Source organism: Protopterus annectens, chromosome 14.part0 (genome assembly GCF_019279795.1).
Source record: "Protopterus annectens isolate FY-2018-M chromosome 14.part0, PAN1.0, whole genome shotgun sequence".
NCBI lineage: Eukaryota > Metazoa > Chordata > Ceratodontiformes > Protopteridae > Protopterus > Protopterus annectens.
Window position 1 is genome coordinate 641,925,485 of NC_056748.1, and position 13,534 is coordinate 641,939,018.

The window sequence follows — 13,534 nt, forward strand, 5'->3', positions numbered from 1 at the left end:
AGGAACAGGTGGCAATCCTACGTTCTTAGTTACTGTAACGTATTCTTCTGTAAGCTGTGTTTCTTTTATCCTTGTGCTAGGCAGTGGGGCTTTATTTGAAATCTGGGTGAGTACTTAAAACGGATTAGTAAATCATTAATAAATAAAACAAGTGTTTAAAATTTTGATTTGTTTTTAGGTTTGTGAATTATTGGATGCGCTGGGTGGAACAATTGGGCAGATTTTTTTATTTTTTGGGTGAAGGGCATAACTGCGGTATTTAGACCGAAGGATTTATCTAATTCAAATATTAAAATGTAGACAATCATGCCCCCTGAACTGCTCTCCACCCATCATAAAACAGCATTTGGCATAGTACACTTGGTATGTCCCTTCTGCTTGTGATCGCCTGCTATGTGGTACCCTTTGACCCTTGGTTGCTTTGGGAACGACAGCTGCTTTTTCTCTTTTATTTAGAAATTAGAGAATGGCGGAGAGCAGCGGACGGCGGGATTTTCAAATGTTCAGCAGAACCGAAAAGACTAGGGCAACAATTGCACAATGTGCTTCTCTCGCCATGGAACTTAAACGCAAGAAAGTCAGAGCGAGTACGGTCTTTCAAGACTTAGATGTGAGTATGTTTACGATACACCGGAAAGTAGTAATAAATATTGTGTCTAATGTTGGTTAATGCATTCGCTTAGTATGTGATGTCCTGAGAACAACGAATGTCTTTGTTTGTCAGCAACTGTTTCAGTAGCATAAATGAACGTGTAAGATGCTTTTTGGTGTTCGAATTGTGTAGTAGGATGGAGCAACAGCAGCGAAAACAATGCATTATTATTCAGAAAGCATCTATGCAAATATAGAAATGATGAAAGGCAGAGGTGCTGAAGTGTCAGTATATGATCTTAATCTGTGCTGTTTTCTTCTTATGCACATATGAAGATGTTGATTGCTGTAAGCATCTGCATAACGAGAAGTTTCTGCGAATATTTATTAGATCTTTAGTAAATAAAGTGTATAGTACTGAGTACAACTTTTTTATCGTAGTTTAGAGTTGATTCTTGCCGCATCTTGTTTTGCGTTGACAACGTGCAAAGTAAGAAAAAAATCGCAGTCCAGTGAGTCATAATTCTGAACCTTTCGCGTAACACAGTGTGTGACAAGTCAAAACTGCAAAATGGTGGAGTGAGCTGCAACGATGTTTAAGATTTTCACTGCCGATAGTCCATTATTGGAGAAGTCATACCTCATCTTCTTCAAGGAAGAAATATGGATAACGCCTAAAATAATGGGGTGGGGTGTTAATATTGCTCATAAAAACATAGAATGTTGCTAGAAAGATCTATGTAGCGTGCATTTTCTTAAGCATATGAAGTCTGATGGGCATGTACGCAGACAGCCTTGACCAACGTGATTTATTTGGGCACAGGAGAATAATATGCTGATTAAACTTATCAAAAACTGAGCATATGGCATCTAGGAGACAGAGTTAAGGGTGAATATTTCATGCAGCAAACAGTGATTTCAAAATGTGGATTTTAAGGACTTGGCTATATGGAATTATCCAACTTTTGAGTTTTTCTAATCATTAAAATTGTGTTTGTAAGTTCCACTAGACCCAAACTAGGGAAATCTATAAGAAATCTATTATGAATTAATCGGAAAGAGTACATTGGTAATATATAGAAGGCATCCTTGGATGTGAAAGTTTATGAAAGACTAAAATATTTAAACTTGTACAGTGTCTTATTTAAGAGGAGACCTTCAGTTGCATAAGGTGTTTAGAGTTGGTTACCTCTGGGAATGTTTGCGGTTATCAAAGAGTTGTGGCTAATTAATAGACATTTGTAAAAGACTATACAGGAATGAAAGATGTACCAGCTGGCTCTTTGAATGAGTAGCTGACGTATGGAATAAACTGTCCCGTTGTTTTAAAACAAAGCATTAGTTTAGATGCTAAGACAGCTTGGACAGTTTTATGGGAATGACTTTATTCGGGTATACTTTCAGGCTAGAAAGGAAGGGCCGTATTGCCTGTGCTTTAAGTATTTGTATGTATGTGACCCTGTATTTCAGGCTAGAAAGAAAGGCAAATATTGCCTCTGCCTGAAGTATTTTTATTTATGTGACCATGCATTTCTCGTCATATAAGAAGAATTTTATTAAACCTTTATATAAACAGGGATTGAGACATCATGAGGAGAATGGATTATTCAGCTGAAAGTGTTACAAATTCAAATATCTATCAAATAAACAACTTATGTGTGGTAAATGGAGTGTGCTCTTTGCTGTCTGAAATTGGAAGAAAAGTAAGCCAGTTATGTACTGCTCTGCCACGAGACCCATTCATGACCGCCTTGAAATACATATGTAGCTGCTGCTGTTCACTTTTCAAAGCTGTGGTGACTGTAAAGCTAAAACGCCCTTTTGTCCTTCCACGCAAATAACAAAGGTATAACCGAGTAAAGTTGTCTAAAAGCTTTTAAAGCTGTTTAATGGAGGTGATTTCAGCTTTCAAGGTTGTAAAATACTTTGTTCCTACAAGTTTAGTTTTTCGAAAAACTAGAGTCTGCATGTCCTCCCCGCGGTCGAGTGGCCTACGAAAGACATGCGTGAATGGGCGTGCCTTCGCTGAAGGTTGGGCGTCGGGCTGGCAACTCGGCAGCTTAAAAAATATCTACTGCCAATCCTTAGCGGACCGGAGTTCCGCTGTGGCGACCCCTAACCGGGAAAAGCCGGAAAGACAAACAAGTAGTGAATGGGACAGCTAAAGCTCAACAACCTTGTAAAAAATGTATATAAGTTCTTAGGCTTACCACCTGTCCCACTTTGCGAGGGACAGTCCCTCTTTGGGCAGTTGTGTCCTGCAAAAAAATTGTAAAAATGGCAAATGTCCTGAGATTTTAGGACAAAATTATTTCCTATATTTTATTTAATAGTTGCATAAAGCAGTTATTCTGTATCTGAAACACCTAAATGTTATAATAAACAGAATAAGCAACTAAACTGCTACAAGAATAAGCTTTTATTTAGACAAAATTGACGTTCTGTCCTTTGTACTGGCTGTGGGTATGTTTTGGCCTGCAAAATCTGACGTTTGTACCAAAAATGTCCCACTTTGGGCATCTGAAAAGGTGGCAACCCTATAAGTTCTTGACATGGATATCAAGATTCATCTCTCAAGCTTCACTTTGCTCCACTCTTGAAGTGATTTTTTTTTTTTTGCCATCCATGTTTTGAACGCATAACTGATAAACAAACATGTTCACAATCTCTGTTATAAATAACAAACAACCGCTTCGTGGACGATTCTCCCGTTAAGAAATAAAAAGAAGTAAGTAAAAGCAAGTAACGGGAGAACAATGAGGCAGGGTAAAATACTTCGCATAAGCAATCCAGGTAACCAGATGAAAGTTTTTTCCAAGTGTTGAGGCAGGGAAAAATACTTCGCATAAGCAATCCAGGTAACCGGATGAAAGTTTTTTCCAAGTGTTAACGTTGCACTAAATAATAGTGCTGAAGTATTCTATTCAAACAACCAGCCCATGCAATATTAATCCTCAGGCAGTTTTCACTTCACCAGGGATAAATCCAACAGCAAATAATGATAAAATAAACTTTATTCGAATATAAGGCAAGCGCTTTCACCCGTAGGGCTTCCTCGGGCCAACAGTTTTCTTTTAGTCTGAATTAATGCTTATATACATGCTGTTATTCCAACTAGCACTGATGCCACATCCTGCCAATTTAATTCAATTTTAGCTCATACAACAAAGTATATGCAAGTTGACTTCTATTCCATAGTTTCATCACAATTCATTTAATATTTTTTCATAATATTCCAAGTAAGCATTTTAATTATATTAAATTGCCTACATACTCATAAAATATATCTATTAATAAATTAAATAAATGCACATTATTGACTTATTCATGCATATATATAAAAAACTTGTATGTGCATCTATGCTTATATATAAAAAAATTTCCTTCAAAAACATGATTTTTTAAAGTATTACAAAATATGTTATAAAAACATATATATGAAAATGTTAAAAATAAATAAATAAATATATATATATATATATATATATATATATATATATATTTTTTTTTTTTTTTTTTCTTTTCTTTGCCTGATGAAGCCTATCTGGGTGAAAGTGTCTTCTGCACTTGCAACTTTTTAAGCACATTTGTGGATTTTAAACTTGTGGAATAAGCACTAACTTTTTAAGTATGTTGTGGATTTTAAACTTATGGAATAAGCACTTCTAACTACTCGGAGTAAACAACTATTACTATAAAAAAAAAAAAAAAAAACTCTTCAAGTTAACTATTTCTGAGGAAGTTGGTCTTGGGACTGACGAAAAGCTATATTTTGAAGGCTTAAATAAACTGGTGCATGTTTCAAAGAGATTTTCATCGGATTTTAACCATTTGTGGATTATATCTGGTTGGTAGTGTTGCTGCATCAGTCGCGCATTTCTGTGGATCCCATTTGGCGGTTTCCAGGCTGTTTGGTCCTTGTGTGGTTCAAAAATATATATTAAATATATTTTTTAATATATTTTCATGTATATGTTTTTATAACATGATATTTTGTAATACTTTAAAAAATCATGTTTTTGAAGGAAATTTTTTTATATATAAGCATAGATGCACATAAAAAAATTATATATATGCATGAATAAGTCAATGTGCATTTATTTATTTTTTAAAACATTTTTAATAGATATATTTTATGAGTATGTAGGCAATTTAATATAATTAAATGCTTACTTGGAATATTATGAAAAAACGTGAAATGAATTTGGAATAGAAGTCAACTTACGTATACTTTGTTGTATGAGCTAAAGTTGAATTAATTGGCAGGATGTGGCATCAGTGCTAGTTAGAATAACAGCATGTATATAAGCATTAATTCAGACTAAAAGAAAACTGTTGTTGGCCTGAGGGAAGCACTACGGGTGAAAGCGCTTGCCTTGTATTCGAATAAAGTTTATTTTATCATTATTTGCTGTTGGATTTATCCCTGGTGAAGTGAAAACTGCCTGAGGATTAATATTGCATGGACTGGTAGTGCTGAAGTATTCTATTCAAACAATTATTTAGTGCAACGTGAACACTTGGAAAAAACTTTCATCTGGTTACCTGAATTGCTTATGCGAAGTATTTTATCCTGCCTCATTGTTCTCCCGTTACTTGCTTTTACTTACAATCTCTGTTATATTTGCCAGTGTAGAATCTTTAAAGACACTTTTTTTAGTTTGGAGAACTTCTCTCTTGTTAATGGCATAATTATAAATTTGCCTACGGTTTGAAATTCCCATGGCACTAACCAAGCACACCTTTGCCCCCATTGTCCCCATCAAGACTCTTCAGACGTATTTTTTCCTGTTAATAACAACTCTCGTCAATCATTTATGATCTGTTTAGGATTCAGTTTGAACATGAAAACTATATTTTGTAACGCCTAGCTCACTCCACTTACCTCCTGCCCTTTTCTATCGTCCTTTCTAACTCCATGCACCCCAAACGGTGCCCTCCAAAGCTCTGACTAACATGTCCTGGAAATTCACAAACCAAATAAAACCAAAGGCAAACAGCTGTACAGTTACACTCTGGCTCATTCCTGGAGCAAACACCCTAAGAATGACATCCAGTACTAATGGCTGTAAACAATCCCTAAAAACTGTTCCTGCTAAATGCTAGTACTTGCATATGCCAATACCCAACTTAACACCCCTTTGCATCTACCACCACCCTAACCAATACTACTCTAATCAGCCTTTTTGTCATTTGATTTTTCATCCCACTGTGAAATGCTTAATCCCATGATAAAAGACTAGAATTTATGCACACTTGCATATTGAGCCATTGGTTATCTTCATGATTGTACAAACCAGGAACCAACCCCAAACAACCAGATAAAACCTAAACTGTCCAAGAGCTCCAAGTAGAACCACACACCACTCTAGCAGTAGTTGAAACAAACATTTTATTAAACCTTCGATTGAGTGCTTTTGTCTGGTTAAAACATAAGACCTCGTCAAAATCTAGATGTTGCACAAATAAGTTTGTACTACTGTGTTATTTAAACCATCACCTGACCCTCTCTACCCAATCAGTCATTGTATTACTTTTAAAACTAGATCATAGTCTAGTGGCCTATGATAGAGTGGGATTTGTTTTGTCCTGTTTTGGTGCATCACCTTTTACAAATGAATATATTGTGTCTTTTAAGTTTTTAATATGTTTTGCGTGTGGTTTTTTTTTTTTTTTTTTTTTTTTTTTTTAAAGCAAGCTTTATCCAGCAGATTTAATTAAATTTTTAGGCTTATTGTATTTGGTACATTAAATTACTGGAACAGGCACTATCAAAAATCTGTTGGGGTGGAGGGGGGACTGGTCCTGCTCTCCTTGCATTTCACATTTTATAAAATGGGATAGTCCCAAGTTGACCACAAGCTGCTAACATTCTGTGTGTGTTTGTGTGGGGTTATATGTCGACTGATGTCTATATGTATATACATATGTAATGTGTGTGTATATGTGTAATATAATTTGCACAATATATAATGTGTGTGTGTGTGTGTGTGTGTGTGTGTATATATATATATGTATGTATGTGTATATATATATATATATATATATATATATATATATATATATATATATAAAATGTGTGTGTAATATAATCCACACACACATGCGCTCACAATTCTTCATTAATAGTTACTTAAAACTTGTCTTATTTCTCAGAAATGAATATATCATGAAGCTGCTATATTCTTGGTATTTCCATAAAGGTTTCACATTTGTTTATAGCCTATAGCTCTGACTTGGAAGAAGTACTTTAATTATTCAAGTACTTAACGAAGTTTACTCTTTCCTTAGCGAGTTATTTTCCAGAACAAATGTTATAACTTCAACCTATGGATTGTTAGGCTTTTCCAGGCTATATTATTTTTCAGACACAGAGGCTTACAGGACAGACTGTATGACCTTGCATCTTTCTAGTATATGTGGCTTGGCCTTTCATAATGTAAGGGCTTTTTGTCTGTTGCATCAGTCCTTCTTCACTAATTGAGGAAAAATTGCTTCAAGAACTGGTCAGAGTGATCATTTTTTTTTTTCCTCAAATAACTTTTTATTGAATTTTACAAAAAAGGACAATGAAACAATATGGCATGACAATACAATCACGATAAAACAGCATTAAGTACAAAGTGAAACCGGTATGTCATAAATACATATATTTATACTGTAGTCCTCTTATATAACATAAGCTGTAACAGGAAAAGGTGGAGGGGGAACAAAAAACTTTGTACAAGATTATCAAACATATATACAGAAGAAAAGATTACCCAAAGGTTATATAGGATGTGCTACTGTAATTTCCATGGAAAGGAACCAAGTAATTCTGTAATAAAGACACAAACATCCAAGGAGGTAGATCAGGCTAGCCAGGGTGAGAAACTGAAGCATCTTGAATATTAGATCATACACTTTTTCTGATCATACTGAAAGACATCAAAAATTGTTTTCCTTATTTCCTTGTAATATACTCACTTATTTGGGTTATTAATGAAATTGTTTTGTTAAGATATGTACTTTATCGCTATATTCGTAAGGCCGCACCAAGAAGGTTTGGTGCGATCTAACCATTTTCTAGTAATATTGGTCAATAAACATAAAATGATGAGTGCCTGAAGCATAAATCTAGGTAACCTAAGACCATTGATAAGCAGGATTGCTAGTTCCCATGAAAGGGTTGATTTTTTGATAACCCATCTTTTTTAGTCTAACTTTGAGAGAGCACCAAAGTTTATGTGTGTGACTGCAGGACCAAAGATATGTAGAAAGTCTGCTTGAGGAAAGGAGCAGCAAGGACATTACGGGGATGTATTGGAATTAAATTTATTTAAGATACATGGGGTGAAATAAGTATTATTTATCGTTAATTTTAAATCAGCTTTTTAAAAGCAGAAAATTCTATTGCTCTGAGGTTTTGGTATTTACTAAGATTACTGTCCTGATTCCAGTAGTTAAAAAGTATTGCATTCTGATGTTTGGAGTCCATCAATAGTTTATAAGTATTAGATGTCATGTTTTTACTTCTGGATAGACTTTTTATAATTTCCAAAGTAACAGAGATGTTTTCAAAATTAGGTTCATCTGTCACTACTGCTGTTAGGAGTTCTCTGATTTGACGAAGGATGATAGTGTACTTCTGATGAAGCATGATAGTGTACTTCTGACATTAGTTCTACCTTACGTTCACTCTGTGATTTCTCCTTGTGTAATATAAATATAGATTTTTATATATCCCAAACAGTACAATTTCTTATTAAGGGTTACTCAAGTAAATTAATCATTTTGTTATTTAACCTAATAGTAGGGTTCATATGTATTGGTTGTAATAAGTGAAGAGTATTCTCTAACTCCATGAACTTTTATTAGATTCTGGAAGTCTTTAACCCTTTTCTTCATAATGGTATGAATGGGAATAGAATTCAGGGTTTTAAGTGATAAGCAAGGCAAGACTATAGGGTTAATATTGATAGTAGTTAGATGTCTATGCCAGAGTTTGATCTATTGAGGGAACCATACTTTACTTGAGAGAAAGTGGAGATTCGTATAACCCTACTAGCACATATTATCAAGTAATAAAGGCGAAAGTCATGCAAGGTTAGACCACCTTTTAATTTAGGAAGGCATAATGTCTGATAACTTATTCGAGTCACCTTAGGGAACCATATGGACTTGGCCAACTCTTTTTGTTAACCCTTTGAAAGAAAGTATTTGGAATGGTTAGATTTATATTAAATTGCTAAAGTAACTTAGGTGGGACATTCATCCATATAATTGCAGCTTCGGACAGGGGGGATAAATTTAGTTGTTGCTACCTATGCAAGTCCTGTAAAATATCCGTCCATATCTTCAAGTGGTTATTCTGGTACATTGAGAAGTATGGTCAAAATGTATACCCAAATATTTAAGGGAATAACTAATTTTGAAAGGGGATTCTGAGAACAAATATTCTTTATGACCTGACAGGTTTATAGGGAAAATCGGTGATTTCTTTGGGTTTATTGGTTCGAAACTCCAGAAAAGGAGTCTATTGTATCAGCTAATGTCTGAAATGGGGCGTTCAATATAGATGTTTAGATCATCTGCATAAGCCGATAGATAGTCTTGTCTTGATATTTAAAGTTTTAGGGATAGAGTGAAATGTGATTTGGGATATTGGGAGAAGTAGGGGCTCAAGGTAGAGGTTAAAAGATATGGCGGCAAGGGAGCACCCATGTCTCGTTCCATTCCCTATTTGTATGGGTTTAGATAGGGTCTTGGGTATAAGTTTTGCTGTACACATTTTCAATAGTGTTGATGAGGCTTTTAGGGATATTGAAATGAGACATGGTTACGTTTTCAATAGTGTTGATAAGGCTTTTAGGGATATTGAAATGAGACATGGTTGTAAATAAGAATTTCCAATCTATCAAAAGCCTTGCAGGCATCAAGTATTAGCCCATATATAGGGATATAATTTTTCCTGTTAAGGTGCACCATAGCATCTAGTGTTTGGGCATTGTCCCACGTTTGTCTGTTCGTCATGAAACCTGTTTGTTCCGGGGAGATTGTGAGGCACGATTTTTTTTCACTCTTTCAGCTAAAATTGAAGAGCGAATTTTAATATCTACAGTTAATGGGGATATAGGTCTATGGGGATATAGGTCTATAATTGTGGGGATATAGGTCTATGGGGATATAGGTCTATAATTGTGTGGATTAGACCTATCTAAAGGGTTCTTGGGTATGAACATTATTTTGGAATTAAGCTGATAATCAGATATACCATAAGTTTTGATGTGATTGTATACTTTCAATAATATAGGTGACATGGAAACTATAAAAGTCTTATAGAATTCTGAGGTGAATTCATCCAGACCGGGTGCTTTCCCTTTCTTCAGTCTTCCTACGGCATCAGTCACATCTTGCAAAGCAAGGGGGACATCTAGGTATTCCACGTTCTGTTTTCTTAATTTAGGGAATGTTATGTTGTCAAAAAATTCTGTTATGTCATCAGCAGGGGGTTGTTGGTCATTCATGCTATATAATTCAGAGTAAATCAGGTGAAATATCTCAAGTATTTGGGTATCTGTTTTAACTATCTTATCCTGATGGTGAAGAAGCAAAATTCTACCCGTTTCCTGTTTGTTTGCAATAATACTTGCTAAGGCTTTGGAAGGTAATTGCGCCCACTCGAGTATTTAGCTATACATTTCAACTTGTATATAGAGTAATTTTGCTAGTGCAATTCATATAATTGTCTTTCGAGTAATCGGGCTTTCAGTATTAGGATCAGGCTTTAAGTATTAGGATCAGGTTTATCTTGGTACTTATTTTCTAGGTCTAATAAGTCTGCTAATAATTTTCTTTCTTTTTCTAATGCAACTTTTGTAAGGAAGCTTTCTGAACAAGGATTCCCCTAATCTGCATTTTACAAGCTGCCCATTGAATGTCATAAGGAATATCTATATCCTCCATGCTACTGTTCAGTTGTGTAAAATGCTAGACGCTTCCAGGACAATTTCTGAATTATATAATGGATTGTTATTCAAAGATCAGTTAGTTTTTAACCTTTTTAGCCAACTTATTAGGTGAAAGGAGTTTTAAAGTAATTTTAGAATGATCCGAGAAATTTTCAGTTCCGCCTGGTATAATAATATCTCCTTCTGCCAGTGATTCCGAAATAAGGAAGAAATCTATTCTAGACCAGGTATTGTGACATTTTAGAAAAGTAAGTATAAATACCTTTCCTCTCCTGCCTTTCACCAAAAGAGAGGGGGTCAATCAGGCATAAGTCTGTCATTAGTTCACCTAAGGCAGTTGACGCTTGCAAATTTTGGGATAAGGTGTTACTAGTACAATCAATCCCCGAATCAATGACTGAATTCCAGTTACCACCCAATATATGTTCATGGTCAGGAATGTTTTGCAAGATGTTATGGATTTCCGAGATAAAATCTGTTGCCTCTGACAGGGACTATAAACATTGAGTAAAAGGCTTTGTTTCTTATTAATAGGATTAGTAGTTATAAAATAACACCATCTACCCTTCTCATCTGAGAATTGGTTTACGATTGTTGTCTGAAGTGATTTTTTTTTTTAATAATAATGGCTACCCCTTTTGATTTTGAGTTGTCCCCAGCTGCAATTATTTCTTTAATCCATTTTTTATTTGAGATTCCCTTCCACTCCTCACACAGCATGCGTGTCTCCTGCAAAAAACATATGTCTGCTTCAGATTTGAAAATTAGATGCATCAGTAAATTTCTCTTATCTTTATCCTGCAACCCCCTCACATTCCAGGAGTCTATGATCCACATTCCCACCTAGAGCTTAAATAGAGCAGTTGATTTTGTTAAGGAAATGTGATATTTTTGGATTAAAAGGTTCCAAAGGAAAGTGAAAAAGCGTGCATATAAGCATGTGTGCCTGTATGCCAGACTGTGAACTCTTACCTTGAAAATAAGATATGATTATATCTAAACAAAAAAGCTGCAATACTGCTGAATGCTAGTGCTACCACACATAGGGCTAAAACTCAAAAAGGCTGCAACCTGTTTGAGTAATAATTACCTAGATACCAACTGAAGCAGCATCTGTAATACATGATAGATATATATATATATATATATATATATATATATATATAGCTGGTCATTAAGAAACTAAGGAAAAGGTCTTTACATGCAGGAGTACTGATTCTTCCTTATGTACCATTTGTGCAGCATGTTAAATAGTCATGCATTTTGTAATCACAAAACGTGAAATTTTCTACCTACATACAAACAGAAATTAGGCTTGACATATTTATGTGCTAATGTCCTTATAGATATCTCTTGACAGTCATTTGTTTAAATAGCGGATTGTAATTGTAGTTCCTTAGCAGAAGGCGTGGGTTCCCTACCAAAGTACGTTCCAGTTGTTAAAAGGAACTCACTTTGCTCAATCCAAAGCACCGGTTCAAAGTCTGCCTCTGTGTAGGCTGCAATCCTTAAATCCCAGAGCGACCGCGATCACACTGTAGCCATTTGAAAATCAAGTTTCTTCGTTTGGATCATGCAGACGATCGTATAAAACAGTAGTTACAGTCCATAAGCAGACATGGGCGGAAGCAAGCAGTTGTATCATAGAAGCTATCCTACCATTCAATGAAAGCCAGCAGACATGTTCCTAGAGGGGGTACTTCCTGTCTGGCATGCACTTCTGAGGCCGTTAGATGCGGTTTGCTTTTTTATAAATTAAAAGATTTAAATCTTCACCATTTTATGAAAAAGGGCTATTTTGGCATCAGAAATAGCCTGTGAGGTTAGCGACAACCTCCAGTGAGAAAAGCAGAGCATTATCTTCTCACGAAAGAGTTAAGCTTCAGGGGCCTTCCCAAAACATTTCAAAAAGACTGCTTTGTCATCTTGCAGTATATTTATTATTACATGTAAAGCTAAGGGTATTTGGATACCGCATTTGGAATTTAACATTTCTTTTACTGAGATCAGTGCAGAAAGGGTAGAATTTTTGGCTCCTTTCTTTAATGGCCATTGGGAGATCCTGTGACACAGTTATTTTATGACCATTCCAGGAGATTAGTTTCTGTTTTCTAGCCTCCGAAAGGATTCTCTGGACATCCTGAAAATTTAGTAGCTTGATGTAGATTTGTCTCGGAACATTACAGTTGTCTAGTAAATAAAGCTTGATTTGCTCTCTCAATTATAATGCTGTCATGAGCACTAAATTTTAAAATAAAATTAAACAATTGAAGCAAGGTCTCATTTGATTGGAGGCATATGATTTAGGTAGACCTCTTACTATAACATTATTCCTTCTGCTCCTGGCTTCTAAATCAAGGAGTTTTTGTTGGATTTCAGTTAGAGTGGTATTTTTGGTGCTTAAATCTTCTTTTAGCAGTGCAATCTGCATCTCATTATTTTTGGTACTTTGTTCAATCTGTTCCTTAGCCTGATTCAATTTATTGCCAAAACCTGAAAGCTGTTCAGAGAAACCTTTAACAGCCAGCTGCAATGGTAACAAGGCTTCCTTCCTTCAAGTCCTCCATGTGGATGTTGGCCTTCAACTTTTGTTAGACACTTTCAAATCCAGTGCTAATTTGTTTAATTTTCTGTCTTTTAAAAATTATTTCCTTTTCAGGGGAAGCTATTGCAGACAGTTTAGTTTTGCTGGTCTGTGTCTCCATGGTATCGGATTCCTTCGACATAGTTTGGCAGTGGAAACTGCTTATATTTACCTCCAACTTGTGTTGTGCCTATTCAGGCCTTGAAAATACTCTTAAAAGTAGCTCTGCGGAATTCTTGAGATTTAATAGTAAAATATATGCTCACAGAATATAGCCAGGAGACCTCATAATCGATGAAAATGTATTGCAGAGATGAGAGCAGCTAGGATCTGGCTTTAGGTTGTGAAAGGATGGTTAAAAGCCCATAGTTATTTTAGTTAGGGGCCTCATGGAAAAGGTGTTCACAGG

The 13,534-nt window shown here is 35.3% G+C and overlaps 1 protein-coding gene across 1 annotated transcript in view; it reads left to right on the plus strand.

Annotated features, from left to right (window-relative positions):
• Positions 1-417: 417 nt before the first annotated feature.
• The window catches only part of RTKN2 (rhotekin 2), a 746,431-nt gene continuing 733,314 nt past the window's right edge, over positions 418-13,534 (plus strand). The window contains exon 1 of the mRNA XM_044055605.1: positions 418-610. Within this exon, the coding sequence (XP_043911540.1) occupies positions 467-610 (144 nt within the window). The 5' untranslated portion in view covers positions 418-466. The remainder of the gene's footprint in view (positions 611-13,534) is intronic.